At 33.3% G+C, this 22,461-nt stretch overlaps 1 protein-coding gene across 5 annotated transcripts in view; it reads right to left on the minus strand.

The window, feature by feature from the left end:
* Positions 1-22,461, minus strand: part of Usp25 (ubiquitin specific peptidase 25) — a 133,664-nt gene that overhangs the window by 94,296 nt on the left and 16,907 nt on the right. For 3 of the 5 annotated variants that reach the window (XM_021256118.2, XM_021256119.2, XM_004842206.4), the window contains exons 2-4: positions 19,789-19,866; positions 15,945-16,089; positions 3,950-4,073 (exon numbers count right to left, since the gene is read on the minus strand). In XM_021256118.2, coding sequence (XP_021111777.1) covers positions 3,950-4,073; positions 15,945-16,089; positions 19,789-19,866 — 347 coding nt within the window. Of the gene's footprint in view, positions 1-3,949; positions 4,076-11,213; positions 11,298-15,944; positions 16,090-19,788; positions 19,867-22,461 lie in introns of those variants that run through there. The other 2 variants (XM_087208348.1, XM_087208341.1) reach the window with 2 other exon arrangements.

Genomic DNA, 22,461 nt, shown 5'->3' on the forward strand with positions numbered 1-22,461 from the left:
CAACTATACACTCTTTGACCCAACTTTGTTGGCACTTTCTTTCTGAAGAAATTACAAACTTTTCAAATTATTTAGCTCTGTTGTTTGTTTCTGATATTCACTATAAATCGGGCTAACAACCTCTAGCAGTAGCCATGTCGCAGCCTAAACACTGGGCTGCCTTGAAATTTCCTCTACCAGATTAATCAGTCCACTGGCTTTAATCTTAGCTCTGGACATGGGTAAATCATATACAAATTTTCCACCACAGAATAACACACATGGCCTTGACTCCAACTGCTAAATGAGTCATCCTTCTCACCTGAAACCTCCTTACCCTGAACTTTATTGTCTATATTTTTATCATCAGTCCTGGTCTTCTGGGCTCTGACTAGAATTTCTCATCAAGCTCATCTTACAGCATCTGAGGGCCTCTCTAGCCAGTACCTCCAAACCTTTCCAAACTCCTCCCACAAACCAGTTCCAAAGGCTCCTAAACCTCATGGTCAGGTACAGACACAGCAATGACCCTATTTCTCTTCAAAATCTGTTTTAGTCATTTTCTCTTCACTGGGATACAAAGCCTAACATCTACAATCTAAAGGAAGAGAGATTTATTTTGGCTCTTGTTTGCTGTCCATGGTCTGTTAGGCTCCAAGACAGGCCACAGTGGAAGGGCCTAGGCAGAACACGGCTTCTCATCCCATGGCATCCATGAGATGGAGAGTGAAGAAAGGAAACAGGGAGGGAGATATACCCTTGCAGGTCACCCTCTCCCCTCTCCCCTCTCTCCTCTCTGACACATCTGGTGATCTCTTGCTCCTGTGCTCCCACACATGCTCCAGCCATGATGACATCTGTGATTAGGCCCTCACCAGGAGCCAAATCAATGGGGCTGCCTGATCTTAGATTTCTGGCCTTCAAAAAAATGAGCTCTTCTTATAAAGTTAGCCTATATACAGTATTTCATTATAGAAATGAAAAATGGACTAATAAACAATGATAACCAAAAGATAATTATAATAACATACCCTATTCTGACATTAAAGAATAATTACGTTAAGAAGTGTATGTACTTTTAAAATGCTCTATTTAAGATTTTCACCATGAAACTTGTATGTAAAAATAAAAAAGTGAAATGTAAAAAGATAGGCTTTATCTCATCCAATTATACATATTAATGTAGCATTCTAAGTATGTTCCTTCATATTAAAGTATGCCTACTGAAACATAATGATAGTCAAATCATTCTGAAACTGTCATTTGGCAACATTTTGTTATATGAACTTAGGTTACGAAGAAAAAGTTAAATACTTTTCAGCATGATCGATAAATTTCTTCCTTAAGTATGAATAATTTTCCCTTTAACATTTAGAGTGCCAAGCCTTAAATAAGACCTATAGAAACAAATACACCTCTGCCAGACATTCAACAAGAACTCTGATTCTCTTTTGTTGGTACAATATGATTTGCATAAATGGTTATTAACTATACATTTTGTGTTTAGCATTCTGTTAACTGCAAATTACGAAATCTAAACAAACCAAGAATAATCATGTTTTGCAACAACACAGCTCTTATTTCCAGAGAATATAATTTAACAGCATATTACACTGCACCAAATCTCTACAATGTTATCTACAATGAAGACATTTACTATTGTACAGTATTAAACTTTAAAAGGCTAAGAATGAAGAGCATTATCTTAAGTACTTTTACCAATTTGTCAGAATTTAGTATTCAAAATGATATACATCATATAAACTGATATGACTTAAACAGGTTAGGAAGAGTCTTAACCCTGACTTCTTTCTTTTATTACATATAAGCATATACCACATACCAATGCTTTTGTCAAGACAGACTATATATACACAACAGTGGTCCCATGAGATTATAATGGAGATGAAAAATTCATTCTGCCTAGTGACTTCTCACAACCACTGTAATGTGAAGATGCTCGTATAAACAACCTATTGTCCTGACAACACTATTAAACTACAGTACATACAATTATATATAATTATGTGTAGTATACCATATTTTGTATTAAATGACAATGATACTGGTATATATATTAAACGATACTTTTTATCATTAGAGTACTACTTGTACTTTAAAAATGTTTACTATAAAAACAATATATGCTATGTCAGTAACAGCCACATACTTTTTGTGTTTATGTGGTATCAAGAGGCCATGTCAACTGGCTGACACATACCATCTAGATTTGGGTAACTATATTCTATGATGCTCACAAAACAAAGAAATTGCTTAATGAAGCATTTGTCAGTATGTGACAATAAGCACATTACTTTAATGAGAAAACACATGACATAGAACTACTGATATTAATCTGGTACATATCTTCAAGACTTTTCCATATTCATATAAACAAAATATAAATTCATATGAACAAAAATACACATATACTTTTAAAAATAATGTTTGAATCAATTTTATAACCTCTTTTTATATGACAGATCATCTTAAAACATATCCTCCACAGATGGGGAAAACTACTGTATTCTTTATAACAAGTTAACTACTATCAAGTTTTAAAATTACTCAAAACATTTGTTCCGATCAATTTTTTTGGAAGTACTGGGACTAGAACCCAGAGTTTCATTCATGCTAGGCACTGCTCTATCACTGAATAGATACTCAATGTGTTGTTTTTAAATGTAATACCTAATTTTTTAAATATCTCAAATCCTTTAGGAAATAAGACAAATTAAAATGACCAAAGATAATTCATGGACTTTATGGTTTTCATTTAAAATTAATTCATTTAAATATTAGTTGCAACTAAAAAGGAAGACCATGAATTTTACTGTCTTTATACCTTAATATAATATCTTATACAAACTAACTTCCTAAGTAACATTTAAAGATATCAAACAAGTATCACTAAGAAAAGTACACTGTGTGCCTTTGATAAACACAGCATTTTCAAACATTTCATACCATACAAAAATCCTCGGAGTTATTTCCAAAGAAATGTATTATTGATACTTTGTCAAGGGAAATTATCTAAGAAAACTTGTACATTCTGGTATTAATAACTGCATTAGAGTAAAAAGAACAATGGACTTCCTAAGACCTATTCTATCCTAGCTATGTAGTTTTGGAATATTATTTCACTTTCTCAAAGCTGAAATGTCTTCTTTAGTAAGAAAGAACTATCACTGCCTTCAAATAATTGTTTAATTATAGTTAATTATAATTTAAAAGTGTTTTAAAAACAGTACTGCTTAAGGATAAAAACAAATTTATTTATTTCTTAGGAAGATCAAATTATTTCAAACTAAAAAGTTTGGGTTATTAAATTGAAAAAGTCATTCTGTCACAGATCTTAGAACCCTGACTATTTCTTTTATATGTGTATGTCTGTGTGTATTCGTGTGTGTGTGTTTGTATGTGTGTGTATAAATATACTATCATACTCTAGATCAGAGGTTAGCAGTCTACGGCCCATGGGATATATCCAGCTAGCTGTCTTGTTTTATAAACCAAGATTTACTGGAACACAGTCAAGCTCATTATATTATATGTTAGCTATGGCTGCTTTTGCACTTTAACATGCAAATAGAAAATATAATTACAGATACGGTCAAACACCAGAAACAAAAATATTTACTACTGAATCTTTATAGAAAAAGTCTGCTGACCCCTGCTATAAATCATTAAAGTTGAATAGGACAGTGTATTCAAAATGAATTAAGAAAATATTTAAAAATTAAATACACATCTAAATTTAATGCTTTATAATGTCATTTCAAATTCATAAAAATCTAAGTCTCAACAGCAAACAGAATTAAAATATGAAAAGTTTGGTTAGATAAAACAACACAGAACCATACTAATAGCTTATTTAGAATAAAGTATAACTTATTGCCTGTAAAATTAAAGCCAATTATTTCTGTTATAAATAGTATGTTTATCTGCTTTATTTAAATTATGTTTTTACCTGCTAATGGCTTGTTCCTCATCAGTTATTCCAGTCTCCCTGAATGCCCTGTTTGATTCCGCCAAACTCAAGGCAATTGCTCTCTGAAGATCATCTTTATCATCTCCAGTGAGATCAATCACACCTGAAAAGCAAAACTATCTTTCTCAAAATTAAAAGTTAAACAAAATAAAAAGTAATTTGTATCATGAAAATATTATACCCAGTATACCCTCTGAAAAGTCAGCACCAAGTAAAATCTTTCTCTTACAGAAAGAACCTATCTTAAAAGAATGAAAACACATTTTTAATCAATTATACTTGTTTAGTTTTCTTCCATGAACCTAAAGCAGTAAGAACAGAAATATTTCTAATTGCAAATGATTACCAGTATTTTTCTTATTAAAAATAAGCAGAGGGCTAGGGATTTAGCTCAGTGATTCTGCCAACTGCCTCGCAAGTGCAAGGTCCCAAGTTTGATCCCCGGTACCAAAAAAAAAAAAATAAGCAGAAATACTGCTGAGAATAATTTCTTTATCAAGAAAAATTGAAATTACCAAAATCAAACATTTATATTTATGCTCTCTGAAGTTAACACAATTTTATATACATTACATCCTATTCATATTACCATTAGACACTATTTACTTATAGTTACAACTGAGTCTTCAAAATTTGTGCTTCAGAAATTGACTGGGTGTGTGTGTGTGTGTGTGTGTGTGTGTGTGTGTTAAAGTCTGGAAGAACACATCAAAATGTCAACAGTGGTTAACTCTGATGGAAGAGGTTATAGGAGAAAAAGGTATAAGGGGCTTTTACTTTCTATTTAAAACAATTCTGTACCATCCGATTTATTTATTAAATAGGCAATTCTTTTAATGTGTAATGAGATTCGCATTTCACTAAAACCAAGAAATATATACATGAATGTTAATCATTTCTCTGCTAGCAAAAGACAGCTATAATGCTATAATATTTTTTCCATAGAATAAAAGCTGTAATTATTACCACCTTCAGTAAACCCACCTTTAAATCCAATTTCCCAGGACATACTGGTCAACTTATTTAACAGAGACGATGCCAATGAAAAAATACTCTCATTATCATTTAAAAATGATAGCAATTGATAGGATAAGCAAAAGAATAAAGTATATTTGCTATTGTGTGGTTTTCTGTGGTTGGGATTGTTTCTGCTTTGGATGTGTTTTATATTCAATTTGCTTATTTATATTTTAAATGATTAAAATTTATTTGTCTTTGTAATCACAGAATTTTATGAGAGAAATAAAAGGGAAAAGGCTGGAGAGGATGCCTTCATTCTACCATTTGGCTATAAGAATATATACAAACATATACATATGTATATACATATACATACATACACACACACACACACACACACACACACACACACAGAGTGAATGTGGTGCTGAGAGCCATCCAAGGGAAAGGCAAGCTTGCAAAAAAGCATTACAGTGTGTCCTTATCTACCTTATTCAATGGATCTGGCACGGTGCAACTTCTGGCTCTTCCCCAATGTCAAAATGACCATGAAAGGCAAATGTTGTGAATATATTAATGACGTTCAGGCAACCACAACAGCACAACTAAAGAAATGAAGGAGAACTTCCAGAACTGTTTCAGAACACAGCAAGAACAAAAGAATAAGTATGTCAAAGCAAGGGGAAAATTTTGAAAGGGATTAATGGCAATGTATCTTTTACTGTAATTTTTGTTTTAATTTAAAGCATTTACCAGTTTTCAATCATACCTCATAAACACTAGAAAAAAAATATTCCACAAGAAAAAAATAATGTATGCTGATGGTTTCAAAAGTCTACTTCTGTTGCTAGCCACACTTTTTTGCCTCCAACCTTACAAGAATATTTAAAATATTAGAAATAACTGGCCACAGGCGATCCTTTTAAATCCTTAAAGAAATTTAGCAAAACGTTTTTTTTTTTTTGGTAAGCGGGGATCAAACTCAGGTCCTTGCACCTGCAAAGCAGACAGCAGAACCACAAAACTAAATCCCCGACCCGAGCAAAGCCTTATGAAAACCTACTAAGTAGGGCCTCCTATTTCAATCAAGTAAAATGTAGGCACAGATACATAACAAAACAATTGAAATGATGGAACACGGGGCCAGGATTTAGCTCAGTGGTTTCGCCACCTGCTGCACAAGCACAAGGACCCAAGTTCAATCCCCGGTACCAAAAAAAAAAAAAAAAAAGAAATGATGTAACACCTTAGATATGTTAGCAGGCCAAACATTTCATAAATCTAGCTAAGACCCACATCCACCCAGATATGAGCAAAGATGAGTGCTTAGGTTAAATACTGATGAAGAGACTAGACAGGTATGAAATGTATCATAAAAATGATAGCTATCGTCATTATTAAAGTGGCCAGAACTTGGGTACAGAGAGGATTATAAAGGCAGAGGAAATAAAGTTGAAAATCATAGAGAAGCAGAAAAAGAGGTTTTAGGCATATGATCAATTAGCCCATAGAAGTCATTCTCTCATCCTTATAGTATGCATTTTTTTAACTATACAAATTGGAAAAATTAAAAAAATAACTGTTTCTCCCTCCCCATTCATTTGCAGCTAAGGTTCTAGATAAAATTTAAGTTATATCAATTGGATGCACTAGCTTGAGATTTGGAAGGCAGAAGCAAATGGCTAGCCATTACAATTGTGCTTCTGACTGTTCCCCCTAGCATGATCAAACAGATATAGGGTGTTCCATAGTAACACTCCAGGATCCAGTTTCCGGCTCTGAGTACATCAAATTACAGTGACAACCAGACTCAGCAATCCAATGTCCAAGCAGAGCTCCATGGTAATTACCTAGCTTGCCGTTCCTACAGCTACAGATGTATGTTCCTGAGCAGAGTAGTCCTACAGGCTCCCTTTCCTGATTTCAACAGTGGTATAATCTCTTCCCAGGCTGGTCAGTCCTGAAATGAACTGCAGCTGATCTGCAGGAGTGTTTCCCCCTTGTCCTGTCAGTGATTTTTAAAAGAACCTAATCACGTGAATTAAATTCCTTTCTAGAAAATATCTAAAATGTTTAGCATTTCATGACTCACAAATAAACCAAGGGGGCTAGAGTAGAAATCATTTAGAAATAACAACAACCTATATCCATAGCTTTCTCTGATGTACCAATTGTAACTCAAGCAGCACAAAAACAAAAAACAAGAAGAGTTTTTCTAACATATTTCATAAATAATACAATTGAAATTCTGAGAAATGAAGCAAAACCACCTAAGAATAGAGAATGGTACACAGGCTTCGAGTTAAGTCTTTTAACTCTTAAATCCAGTGGTGTTTCTGCCTTACTAGAGTTCTCAAAGTGTAGTCTTACCAATGGGGGGGGGGGGGGCGTCCTCATGAAACTTTTGAGAAGGGATGGGGAGTTCCTTAGGTAAGAAACATAATTCTACTAAGATATCATTCATCCCTTTGCAGTTATATTTGTGCTGATGATGAAAAACAATAGTGGATAAAACTGCATCTTAGCATATTCAAGGAAACACCACCAATAATTCATCATATTACTACTCTGAAATAAGTCTCCCCCTTTTAAAAATCCTTTTTCTCTTAAGAACTATAAACCTAATGAAAAATAAAAAGTATTTTACTAAATTTCAAATCTTGATACACACACATGCATACACACACCTTATAAATTCTATGAAGACAAAAACTGCACAAAGTACTTCTCGCTTTATACATAAAGAATGCTGCTGCTACAGAAAAAAAAATCTAGTGCAATGTTTAAATTGCAAAGCTAAACTGTTTTGTATGGAATATTTTTAATTGAAAGAACAAATGACAAATTATAAACTAAGATTATTCAGATTTCAGTAAGCCTGTCACCTAAAGGAAAACAAATAAGAGCATTTGTTGACAATGATTAACAAAGAATTTTCAAGTTAATTCAGAATTTTAAAAAACTTCTTTCAACCACTATGAGCATGATATCTTCCTATTAAAGACTTTTCTGATGACATCAGTAACTATATTGACAGATTTGATTATTTTACATAGTAAACATTATTTTAACATACTGAAGCAAATTTTTTCCAAGTTACCAATGAACAGTATTACAAAATGATGCATGAGTATAAGATTCACTCAAGAAGCAAGACAAATAATGTAGTTTAATGTAACAGTATGAAAAGATCATTAACATCATTGTAGAATCATTGATGTGATGTTGGATTCACCATTGCAACTGCTCTTAAAGAAATTATAAGTCATCAAGTTTAGCTATAGTATTACAAAAAAAACCCCTTAACTGAATGGTTAGTTAAAATGCTCTTCCATTTTCTAACTTTATATCTGTATTAAGCCAGATTTTCTTCACATTCTTTAACCAAACAACTCATTGCAACAGAATGCAAATCTTCAGAAACAGATCCGAGACTTCTGCTCTAGTATGGCAGACATTAGAGATTTGTGAAAATGTAAAACATGTATTCTTTTTGCTAATTTATTTCAGAAACTATACTTTTCAAAAAAATACTATTTAAGCCAACATGTGACATTGATATTTTACATGAATATTCTGTGTTTTATAGTTTTAATTTCTAATACAATAAACATTTTATATAAACAAAAGCTATGAAGTCTTCAACAATTTTTATGAGTGTAAAGGGGTCCTGAGATCAAAAATAAAACAATCACTTTGCCATGTTCCTAAATACAATTGCTTTTAATAAAACAAATCATAACTGAAGATTCCGTTCTTTGGCTTTTACAATGTAACAAAAGTTTGAATTGGCAAAAGATAAAGATTGTATGTAAGCAAAATAGGTATCTCTTCCTTCTTTTTCTAGAGGGAAAAAAATCAGATCTATCCACATGATGCCTGCATGGCTTTAGTCACTGTGACAAAGTCAGAATGTGGCAGTAGTAATAGTAGCTCATTAACTAGAATATTCACTCTCCCTTCTGACCCACCCCCAACATTTTCTACTATCTTACACTTAGCCAGCAAAACACATTCATATTACCTACCTTGCTCTTTCATCATGGCAAACACACAAAATACTTGTACCCTATACCACTATTAAGGTATAAAGTTGCTTTGGCTAGAACGACCACTCTCAATGGCTCTGGGTACCTCAATCTACCTAGCATCTCCAATATTTGAAGGGTTAAACATATAGGTGCACCTACAACCCAGTTGGAAATTTGAGCCTGTAACCCCTGGTATAGATGAATAACATTATTAAATGCTAGAAAAGACTGGTTGGAATCACAGATTATAAGTCCCTAACTGAAAAGCTAGGATTTCTTTCTGTAAGCAATGGGGAAGGTTTGTTCATTATTTGCAATTTCACTGTAACTGCAATAATTTTCTCCATGATGTGCTCATTACTTCATAAGGCAGTTTCTTTCCACAGTATTTTAGAACAATATGGCAATCTTGAAAGATTATAACCTACTGACATATCAAATTCATACAATTTTAAACCAGGTATTAAGTAAAATGTTATTTTAATAGAATGGTTTCTCTTTTTTTTCTAGAATTAGTGGGGAAATGACTGCATAAAATATGTAATGAATTATCAACTTTGCAGTAAAAATTAGTATCTCAATTTCTTGGGGGGATAGAAATTGGGGATGAAACCCAGGGCTTTATACATGCTAAGCAATCTACCACTGTGCTACATCCCCAACCCTCAATTTTCTGTTCATATAAAAGGAACAAAGAATTGCTTGGCTTTAAACAACTTCTAATTGGTAAAAAGCCAATTATAAAAATTAAGACTTTGTAAAAATTGTCATCAATATGCCAGTGCATTATGAATATCCTTACTTTCAACCAAGGTAAGACTGGGTAAAACAGTGTTTTTACCAACCCTCCCTCTAGTATTACTGGGAGGATAATTTCGGTGGTATACATATGGAACTGTTAGTTGGACAAAAAAAATATATACTACAAAAGCTCATAAGTAGTAACGTACATTTTTAAGAATATCCAAATTAATCTTTTAAAACAGTTTTATTTCCTATAAAGTCAGGAATACCAGTACCAAAAAATGATGCTCATCCTAGTAACTGTCACTTTCCAAGGAATCACCATTTGAGTAAAAACATGTATCCCAACTACCAAACATTTTTCTGCTAACTCTAAAATATATGTTGTCATCAACCTATCAATAAATGGTAAACGCTGTTCATAACCCATAACTCAATTCACTTTCCCTTGAAAATACTATATAAATGATATAAAGTTTCCAAGTTAGTTCATAAATGCCTGTTCAGCCCATAATCTCATTGAACTACAATATAAAAAATTTGATTTTAAAAAGAAAAAAAAAAGCCTTCCACTGTTCTATACATGGAAATAAGCCAAGGGGAACTTTATTTTAACAGGACAAATTTATATTTACTACAAGCAATGATTTCTAGACAGGAGAGTGACATGAGCAGAAAGCACTTTGGAGAGTTAAAGAATGCTGAACTGCAAATTGAATGGCTGTTTTGGGAGATGAAAAATGAATAAGCAAACAAACAAACCTAAGCCACAAGAGGATGAGTATGTCCTTAAGAAAGGTACATATGAATAAAGGGATGTGCAATAGACTGAGAAGAACACTGCCATTCCTAACCTCACTCTCTCACTTTCAACCAGATTATGCCCTCACTATTCATCTTATGAGATCCTGTTTCAAAGCAAAAGGAAAAAAGATTAAGAAAGTTGTATGTTATTCTATATAGTTCACAACTAACAGAATGTACTTCATCAGTCTGACCCACCTAATTGCATCTAACATATCATAAGTAACATTAACATCAGTAGCATCTCATTTTTAAGCTTAGCCTTGACTGCTAGTGGATCATCAAAACAGTTTTAGGTATTAGAAATTTCTAAAGAAAGACATTTAACTTTTCCAGCTGAACTTACGTATTTAACAAAGTTCATGAATGGAAAAAATAGTGTTCAGTTAATAAAATCCTTAACTGTTTAATGTAAGTAATTTATCCTCAGTCAAGATGAGAACACTAGAATGAACTCTGTTTATCACCTACTGAATTAAATCAGTACTTGTTTGGCCAAGCAATATAATTATAACCAGAGTTCTAGAATAGAACCTAAGATTTTCTCACCTCAAATACAATCTTCCCAAATAATTCAAATTATTGGGGAAAAATACAACTTTAAATTTTTAAAGAGTCTACCACTTAACACTCAAATGTGTTATAACAACTCCTCTAAACATAAGTAAAAATGTGTCATTACTTTCTGTTTCAAAATTACCTACCCAAATCCCTCTTATATTTTGATCCGTACTTTGATTGCTCAATTGTAGCACATGTTGTTCTGGCGGGCATATACAGTTTTTTTCCTGTTTTAAAAAAGTTCAAAACAGTTTATAATGATTATGAAATAAAAGGTAATACTATTAGATTTCAAATTGGGCAAAAGCCTTGCACTGTCATGTCTATGACAGTTTGCCAAGGCACAAAAACTTCACAGAATTTTTCCTCTATTAAGTACATCTTAATAGAGTACTATTATTAAGTACTATATAAGTACTATTATTAAGTACTATAAATACTTTGTATTGTGACCTAACCCCAAAACTCCAACTCAATTTTTTTTTCCCAATATAAGCTGAGAGGAGAAGGCATTCAATGGACAATCTGAATTCTCTAATCTGAATTGGAGAGGCAAGCAATGAAAACAGTTGCCTAGAATTTTTGCTAACTTTATTACAAATCATTTGGACCTTTTCCCAAAATTCAACACAGTATTATAATATAGAATGTCATCAAAATAATGTAAAGACCCTAGATAGATTACTTCTATTACACAAAGTACAATTTTCCATTGAAAATTTTTTTCTCAAAAATGAAAGGTGACTAAACAGCCATGTGATTATTCTAGTTACTACTGAAAATGTAATTAAAATTAATTAAAAATGTTACTACTGAAAATGTAATTACTTCTTCAGTATTAAAAACATAAGTACTCTTCAAGTCAAGTGACATAATTTACAACTGCCTTTGATGTATCAGTATTGCAGATAGGTAAATTAATTAGATATCTTGTAGGCAGTTAGACAGGGCCCCCCTCAAAGCACCAGCCCTCAAGGAGCCAACACAGGGAGGAGGCAACATGAACAATTGAGGCTCATCTACCGGTTAGCATTATAAAAAAGAAAAGAGGTACTACTTCCCCCAGACACAGATAGCAGTGATTGATATTCTAAATGGGAAATTCCTTGTATGTGGCTTATTTTCCCATGTGATCCCCATTTAATCAATATTACCTGGGTGACTGTACTTGTAATCTTATTGGTTGGTCATGGGTTTGTCCCACCTGGTGCCCACCTTGTAATTTTTCATTGGGTCTTACAGTTTTGTTCCACTTTGTACCTGTCTCACCTCATGTCTTTGCCATATAAAACACCTTTGAAAAGCAATGGGTGGGCAACCCGTTTTCCCGTCCCCCTTCTCTCTCTTTTAGCTTTCTTTCTCTCAATTTTTTCCTACTCTTAACTTCTGTTGTTCCTAGAATTCATTCTTCAGTTTTAAAGAACACGAACTCACATTCTGGATATCTAGCAGATTTGGGAGTTACATTTATACCCCTCATATATCATCAGGATATGTACTAGTAAAAATTTCCCTGCAAGTACCAAATAGGACTACCAGGAAACATTATTTATTTCTTGTCACCAAAAAGAAACTTATTTTCCTTCCAAAAGAGACAGTCAATTGTTCATAGTTATGTTCCATGTTGTATCAACAAAGATCATGCTTCTGGAAGCTGCAGCAGGAGGACCTCAAGCCCAAAGCCAGCCTGGGCGAAGTAGTAACACCCTAACACCCTGCCTCAAATTTTAAAAATTTAAAGAGGGGGTGCAACTCAGTATGAGGGCCTAGGTTCAATCCCTAGAACTGCAAGAAGAAAACAAAAAACATTTTAAAAGTATATGTATTTAGTATTAAATAGATTTTTATTTAAAAATGTGGATGTTTCATCAGGACTCAACAGATGACGTGTAAAGTTACCATGACTGCATTTTTTAGCTTTAGTTGTAAGAGATTTAATACTTAGAAAACAAGAAAAAAAAATGGTCAAAAATAAAAGTATGTCATATTTGAAAGAATCAGGTTGAACTATCATAACTTAAAAATGACGATGCATTTCACATAACACTGAAAAAATGTGCAGAATGTTTTATTTTAAATCTGCAACAATCTCCTGAAAAGTTCCTCAGTGTGACCATTCCTTCTCCAGAGATTCATCCAGCACTTACAGAGGCCTGCATTTAAATATATATTCATTTGTAACTATTTTCTCTTTCCAAGGCACACATAAGTCTTAACCAGTTCTTCCAAGAGTTAAAAATGAAACTTCATTTCTTCTCTACGAGAAATACACTGTAATTTGGAGAATATTTTTAAAATATCGGCTGAATCCACGGCATCTCTTTATACTGTCAGTTTTAAACTATTCAACACAGTATTATATATCACTAAATTGAGTGAATCAAGACTAATTCATAAAGACAATCATACTTCTTAGAACTTTATAAAACATGGTACAAATGTGTAAAAGGAAAAATATTGTTACTCCATCAGCTATTTTTCTTCTGGTTTGATACTATCATTGTATAATCATCACATTAAATTGTTACTAGCTTGCTTCTCAGTAATCTGAAGTCAATTTTATGGACACTATGCTAATAAGTATCCTGGTTAGAAAAATAACATTTCATAGCTACAGAAACCACAACAGCAGGCAATTTACTCAATATGGCCATCAAGACAAAATCAGAAGCTTTGTTCCTCTACCTTTTATTTCAAGCAGAAAATAAATCAGTGAATATTTTTTCAAGAGATAAACAAGGAAAAATTTTTTAACTATGAGCAAATGAGACATATTTATTTTTTCCCTCCATAAATATTCACTATTCCTCAACAGAAGTCTGAATGGTCTTAACACTTAAGCAGGGGCCGGGGATTTAGCTCAATGGTTCCAGCGCCTGCCTTGCAAGCGCAAGGTCCCGAGTTCGATCCTTGGTACCAAAATAAATAAATTAATAAATAAAAATAAAAATAAGAGCCGGGAATTTAGCTCAGCGGTTCCGCCGCCTGCCTTGAAAGTGCAAGGACCCAAGTTCGATCCCCAGTACCAAAAAAAAAAAAAAAAAAAAAAAAAAAAAAAACCTTAAAAAAACACTTAAGCAGTATTTTATCTTTTGCACAGCAAAATATACCTTTTTTTCACTTATGACAGTCATAATTCTAATTTTTCCCTTTGTCACAGACTACACCATTTTCATGTCACAAAATATACTGTCAGAAAGTATAATGAATTCAAAACTACACTTAAAATCTTTTTATCTCAACTAGAACACAAAACTGTGCTAAATTGTGTTTGTTCACTTCAACCAGTCATCTTCAAATTATACTTTTCTTCTTTTATTCTGTTTCTTTTCCCACCTCCAAGTCTCAGAGCCTTAAAGAAATGAGATATTATTCTTAAATACTAAATCCTCCACTTGCCTTTTTACTAACTTCTTCCAACAAACTTTTCAACCTCATTTCTTTCATTAGTCTTCAAAGTCTTCATTTTCAACACATATTACCAAAAATAATTCAACAAGTATTTTTTGAGCATCAATGATGTTCAAACAAATAACTTCAAAATAATAGTACTTGTTAGATACACACCTCTGGATGCTGGAAACACACTTGGTCCAACCTGGAGACCAGAGGAAAAAAGGAGGCAGATTCTGAACTAACTCTTCTACGACCAGAATAAGTTAGGCTAAGAAGAGAAAGGTTAGAAGGGATTCCTGAGAGACCAGCAAGTGTATGAGAACTTCAAATCATTCTATATTATTATTACAGTGCAAAATGGGAAGAGAAAACAGCAGAAAATGAGGCTGGAGACACAGATAGGGTCAAGTCATAGTTTCTCTTGAACTTGGACATGAGCAATGGAGTCTGTCTCATACATGTAAAATTTCTGTCACCTATTACCTGTGAGATACGTTCTCAACTGTGTGAGATAGTAGTGAATGGGCTTTTGGGGGTTGTTTCTCAATTCTGACCAGGTCTATAAACAAAATCAAAAATTCTCTTTGAATACATATCAGTAATCAAACTGCTCAAATCCATAATGCTTATACAGTATCTTATCTTGAGGGGCAGTACAGCATGAATCCAGGGCCCTGTGCCAGCAAAACATGCACTTTACCACTGAGCTACACCCTTGGCCCTATATTATAGTTTTTAAAAACCACAATGAGATATGAAGTTAACTGAATATACTATTAAAAATTCTGAGCTATATTAGGACAGCGTATTTACATCATGAACAAAAACTACAGTCCTATATATATTTCCATATATATTTATGTGTGTATCTGTATATGTCTCCAAAGTATCTTGCTTTTTTTTTTTGGTATGGGAATTGAACTCAGAGCCTTGTGCTTGCCAGGCAGGTGCGGCGCCACTGAACTACATCCCGGGCCCTCCCAAGCACTATTTTGTACTTTGTTTTTGGAGAAAAAGAGTTTGGCATATGGTAATAATCCTCTTGCCCAAAACTTTATTTGAAAGAGGGAGAAAAGGAAAAGAAAATTTCACTAAATGGTAAACTTATCAGTAACTAGGAACAGTATTTTATCTTAAAAAATGAGGCCTCCAGTAACACTAAGAAATCATAAAACAAATGACTATGCCCACTTAAAATTCTACTTTTATAAAAATACCTGTTATTCCATATTTCAAAGCCATGAATGCTGTATGAAATGCTCATCAAAGGATATATAACTTAAAAATCCTTTACCTAGAACTCTGAATTAAAATAATGTGGCTAGTAAAAATATATGCTGTTTTAACCACATTAAAAAGAATCAAAGCTAAATTTTATTTTCTTATTTTCCATCTCTGATTAAGCGAAGTTAATATATTATCAATAAAAATTTTCAGTACATGTCTATTAAAATATAAAGAAAGGAAAGAAAACTTACTTGTATCTGCTTGGCTTCCCACACTGATATATCTATCATTCCCAGGAAGTGCTGTTTGGTAGTAAGTTGTCTCCTCCTGTTGAGGGGTCTTGGCATTCTTTGCAGTAAGGAAAGCCACTGCTAATTCCAAGTTTCCATTACTATCCTTCAAATATCAAGACAGGAATATCCAATGTTTTGGAATAATTCTATACATTTTCACAAAATTTATACAATTTTCTTCATAATAACTAATACTTTATAGTAAAAAACACCTTGATTTGAAGTTATTCTATAGGTGACTAATTGGAGAATATAAATTTATCACATACAGGTATTCTATCTTAATAGTAACTCCTTTACTAATTGAAACTGCTAATATAAAATTCAATTCTCTAATTTCTTCATTTTCCATCCACTTAACATGACTCAATCACAAATGTACCTTTTAAAAAATGTATAAACCACAATTTTTTTTTTGGAGCTCAGCACAGTAAGAGTAAAATGAGTATTTAATATAGTACTTCTGCCAACAAGGATAATAAAAGTCTCTATATTCTGAATATTGAATGCATATCTGAGGGAAAATTAAGCAAAATGTCAAGGAATAGGAAGAAAACAGCAAAAGGTTTTGAAGCTTGTTGATAGTACAGACAGACACAGAGAACACCTAGACAGCAATACTGTACTGAATATTATAAAGATGAAACACTACTAAAATTTATACAAAACTTTTATTTAGTTCTCATCAAAAGCACAGCTGGGCAAAATATTATAATATTCATTAAGAACAAAATGATACTAAGGATTTTTAAAGCAAAGAAAAAAGTGACTTGTCCAGTTGTAAATTTACATTGTCTACATTATTAATGGTAAATAAAATACAATACTAGCTCTAAAACAACTAAATGAAACAACACAAGAAACCCAGACATTAATAATAATGTCCTCTATAATAAAAGGCCAGGATATGAAAGGCCCTAAGAAATTCAACATAGATGTGAGTGTGAAAGGAGGCCGGTGGAGGGTTTGGAATAGGAATCCCATGGTATGATTTATATATTTTAAAAGGATTATTTTGGCTGAATGTTAAGAATACACAACTAGAGAAAAAGAGAAGAAGAGAGAGTACATTATTGCACAACATTAAATGTAGAACCTAACAGGAGGATCTGGATGATTCTAAGATTTGAAGCCTAAATAACTAAAACAATGGAGTCCCCAAAACCCATCCTTACTCTAATTCTAGCAACGGTGAAAAAAAGGTAGTTAAAAGTACAGTTTGCAAAGCACCACTGCTTTAAAATGTCGCCTTCAAGGGCCAGGGTTTTAGCTCAGTGGTTCTGGCGCCTGCCTCCCAAGTGCAAGGTTCTGAGTTCGATCCCCTGTACCAAAAAAAAAATGTTGCCTTCATGACCATTATAAGATTCTTAAATGATGCACTCAAAACATGGATGTGTGGTTTGGATCTACCATGTTCCCCAAAGACCATGTGCTAAAAGCTTCACTGCCAGCCAATGAGTTTTTGGAAGGTGACTGGATCATCTGGGTTCTAACTTCACTGGTGCAATTAATCTAGTAACAAATTCATAATTTCATGTGATTATTGGTAAGTGATGGAAATTTAGGAGGTGGGGCCTAAGTAAAAAGAATAGCTCACGGGCACGTCCTCTGTCTGTCTGTTTCTCCTCCCTGCCATTCCTTACTAACTGCCATGAAGTGAGAAGCTTTCCTCCCCACTGCACTTCAGCAATGATGTTTCTACCTCTCCATAGGCCTAAAAGCAATGGAGCTGGTATACCATGGACTAAAATCTCTCAAACCACAAACCAAAATAAATTCAGCCAAGAATGGTGACACACAGAACTTTGGGAGGCTGAGGCAATAAAACAGCAATTTCAAGCACTGCCTGGGGAATTTAGTGACTTCATGAGGTCGTGTCTCAAAGTAAAAAATAAAGAAAAGTTTGGGGATGTATCTGGGTTCACTCCCTAACACCACAAATAAATAAATAAATAATTCCACCATTAAGTAATTTTTCTCAAGTACTTTATCCCAGCAAAGCTAACACAATGGGCATAATACATTTTTCAGTAAGTAAACTAATCAAACATAAATCACGATGAGGATGGATAATATTTGACAATTCACCATGTGCCAAGATATGTATGTGGTAAGTACTTTTATAACTATTTCATACAATAAAAAATAAATACAGCAAAAATTTCACAACCTGAAAGTCATTTACTTTGCTGGGCTAAAAACAAATTCCCAAATTGAAAGTGTTGAAATCAATCAGGGACATTGTGGTTCCCAAAAGTAAACTTCTTTTCTGTGTATTATTAAGATAATCAACTCACTATTATACAATACAAATTTATAATCAGCAACAATTAAGGTTTAATATACTGCTTTCCCCCAATCACTACAACTGAAACAGAAGTTTGGAAAAAACAAAAAGACCAATGTTCACACAAAATCAAAGGAAATGTGGACATCACTTAATTGGATCTATACTTCTGAAGTTTAAAGAAAAACAGTGACTTCTCCAAATTTACCCTGGCAAAGTGATGGGCTACAGCTCATACTTTGTGATATACTGGGAAAGGCACTTTCTGAAAATAGACACAGAATGATTTAGTCATGATGTTTATCAGAATCAAGGACTGACAATCACTAAAATGTCATCATTATAAAAGACTGAGGTGCAATACTTCTGTTTCCTCTCCAGTGGCTTTATAATTACTACAACAATGCCCTAGATAGCACCACTTCATCATCTTCCTTACGGGGAAGTAAGGTAAAACAAAACTTCTAGTAAAAGGAAGAGAAAGTCGGTGTAGCACCTGAGATCAGGCTGCTAAGGCTTCTATTCCAAGCTCCAATGCATACTGGCTGTGTGATCTTGGGAGAGTTAATCTAACCTCTGTTTCCCCATCTTTAAAAAGGGGATTAAAAATAATATTTATCTCACAGAGTCATTATGATGATGAGTTAGCCCCCATAAAGCACTTAAAATAGTCCCTAGTATTATTTAATAAATGCTAGATATTATCATTATGATTTTGATTATAGTTACCTAGAAGATAAATTACTTCTACAAAGAACTTTTGGTTCAGAATCAGGAATTACATAATTAACTTTGGCTCATAAATTAAACTGCAAAAGACTGAAGCTACATAAAAGACTATAATGACAAAAATGCTATAGTGCTTTTAGCTTTTAATAGCAATATACAAATAGATTTATAATATGGGTCTGTTGAACATCTTACATTCATTTGATCTTTCTCACTGTGAATTACTCATGTCATTTGACTCATCTTGGCATGTGTGTGGAAATGCAAGTATATCTAAGATAAAAGGAAAATGATGCACTTTATTTATTACACATACTACACTTAGGTTTGAAGAAGAACACTCTTAAAGTGTAATTAGTTGCATGGAAGAAACTTATATTTCTTCTTCTTGGAAGGAAAAAAATGTAAGTTTCTGACTCTGCACTAATTTTCTACATTTCCATCCACCACCACCTTCTCTAACCCACCTCACGTTTAACTTCATTTTAAAATCTAAAATCACAGCTTTTGAGTAAAATAATACATTACCATTAAGATTCATACTCCACCATTTTGCAAGAAAAGCTCATCATAAAGAATTAGGTGTTTTCCTAGGTATCATGGAACACTGCTCTGCTAAAAGATAACAGCTCCAAACTGTAGCACATTAAGGGAGGTTCTCACTTGACAGAAGTCCATTCAACTATCCCTACTACTACTACGTGATATACCTAAAAAACTCAACTTTCAACTACAGTACACACAAGTGTAAACCACAAACTCTATGTCATGAAACAAAGGGCATACCTTCAAGGCTTGCTGCAGTATCTGGGTATCATTAATCCCAGTAATTTCTCTCAGTTGATTCAAAAATGTCTGCTGGTGCTAGAGGAAAGAAAAAAACAAATCATTATACTATGAACTTTGAAAATATACAAGAAAAAATAAAATGTTTTATTTAAGTAAAAAGCAGAATGAGATATTGAACAAATTCATTCTTTAGAATAAATGAACCTTGAGATAGAAAGCCCTTACTCCATTCTCGTGCTTCTAAAGCTGAAATTCTACATCACTGCCCAAGAAGTCTCCCTGAATTAACAGTTTTAAACTGTTCTTCACCCTTTCTTTTATGCCTCCAAGATGAAAAGGAATAAACTACACGTTGGTTAAACCATAGGGGAACACCTGGGATGTTTGAAAAAGAGTGGTTTAACAGGCCATGCACTATGCAGGTAATTTTACATAAGCGCCCTAAAATAAATAAATAAATAAATAAATAAATAAATAAATAAATAAATGTTTAAGGGTGGGGGAGGATCATTTCATGCTCCAATCTAACTTTCTTATTTCATGGTCTCCTCTTCCAACATCTTGTGCAAGTTCAAGGTAGGGTACAGGGAAGGGCAGAGGATAAACAATGTCTGCCTAATGAATGTTCCATCTGTACCAGGCCGCACCTAGAGACTTCTACTTTATGCCTCAATGAGCAGAGCCAAGTTGCATGGCACACTCAGCTGCAGGAGGTCAGAAGATAAATTTTCAGCTAGACAAAAAGTCGCCTTGAAAATGAAATCAAGGTTCTGCTAATTTAAAAAAAAAAAAAACCCTCAAGAACGTTGGTATTTACCAACACTGGTGGCATCTATGACACTGATTGTGTCTACCATGCCATCAAAGAACTTCATTTTCAAAAAAATCTTACTGAAGAGCTGAGATAGCCAAGATCATCCAATAATAATACATAATAAATACATAAACAGTCATATAAACTACCAGGATGTATCAAAACAATAGAATGAAAAAATGAAACTGTCAAATTTACAGAGCTGAAATAGGAAAAACAAAATTCTCTTTAAACTTACCAACTTTTCATCTTTCATTTTGAAAACTACCAAAAACTAACGACAGTATCATGGTTAGGTTAGGCAATATCCAAAATTATGAACTAAAGACATATAACTGCAGAAATTCTTTTGACCTAATTCAATATTTTCGTTTAACAAATACAACATACTTCAAAAACTTCACAAACCTATTTGCAATCTCACTGCTACCAGCAAACCAAACACCATTATTTACATGAAATATTTTTTTTTCAATTTCTAATTATTCAATCGTGGACCTGGGAGAAAACACAGCATATTCCCAGGAATGTAGTCATTTGTGCAGATTTTGCTGGCTAATATTTATAATGCTGAAAAAATGGAAATAATGCATGTGTTCTTCCAGTAAGGAAGGAGTTCTCAAACTAATGTGCATAAGATATAGATTCCGAAGTCTTACCTACAGAGATTGTGGCTCCAGGGGTAAGTACAGTATTTCAAACAATTTTGATAGATGGAACTAGAAACAGATTGAATTAAAGCAAACAGCTGTATTTTAAATGAATATACAATATTTATAGAATTTTACCTTTACAAAATCATATGATGCTAAAGTGGTAGAATATAAAATAATAAAGGAGTATATGAACACATTCATGACTACACGGTAAAATCCAGACATGGATGTAGAACCAGAGAAGACTGCACTGCATGTACTAGACTCCAAATTCTTCTCCTACTCCATCACCATTTCCACTGAAGACATGATACATTTCTTTTGGCATTGAAAATGGTCTTTGATCAATAGCATGTGAAAGGATAGCATGCAAGCAGACATGAAATGTACTTGCATGGTTAGGATTGCTCTTTTGAATTTCTGCACCATCTTTAATAAGATGACTTGCACAGCCCACTTACTCTAGAAGAATGTAGAACATGTGGAGTCAATTGTCCCACAAGAAATCTGAGCACCAAAATAGTATTTCAGTACTGTATAAAACTAAGTTTTGAGATGGCTTGTTATGTCAACAGTTGACTGATACAATAAGAATACTGAGAAGCAACATCTCTGAAATATTATAGTTGTGTAGCTTTTTATTTTTCATGATAAAGTTGGCCAGATAATTTAGGAAAAAAATCAGGTGTATATCTAGCATGCTTTATTTTCATAAATTTTTCCTGAAAATGAAATAGTGAAGAGAAAATGTTGGGGAAGAGAAAGAAATCTGGGTGGTTGAAAAGGTAGAAAGAATATGCTTAGCTAAAGTGGCAAGAAATGGTAGAAATCAAAAGGTGAGAAAAATCCTAATGTAAAGGATGGATGCCACCTCACTTGGAAAGTTTTCCCCTTTATTATTAGCCAGCTGTGCTTTTCTCATCACTGAAAACTTGTGTCTTCCTTCCCTGAAATTCATTTAGTTGTGGTGATGGTTGTTCTTGCTATTTCTGTTGTGATTAAGATTGTCTGCCTTTCAAGCTTCGTACCTTTCCATTTATCAAACGTCTGGTCTGCAATATACTACCCTGATCCTCAACATACTACATATGGCTCTATCCTCTTAACTAGCAATTTCAGATCTAAACTGAATACAATTCAATCTACTTCCATCAATCTCCAAGATCCTCCTACTATGGAATTTGTATTTATTAAGTAAAA

This window comes from Heterocephalus glaber, unplaced genomic scaffold (genome assembly GCF_053883595.1).
Source record: "Heterocephalus glaber isolate CG9 unplaced genomic scaffold, H.glaber_assembly_v1.0 deba00000122, whole genome shotgun sequence".
Classification (NCBI taxonomy): Eukaryota; Metazoa; Chordata; class Mammalia; order Rodentia; family Bathyergidae; genus Heterocephalus; species Heterocephalus glaber.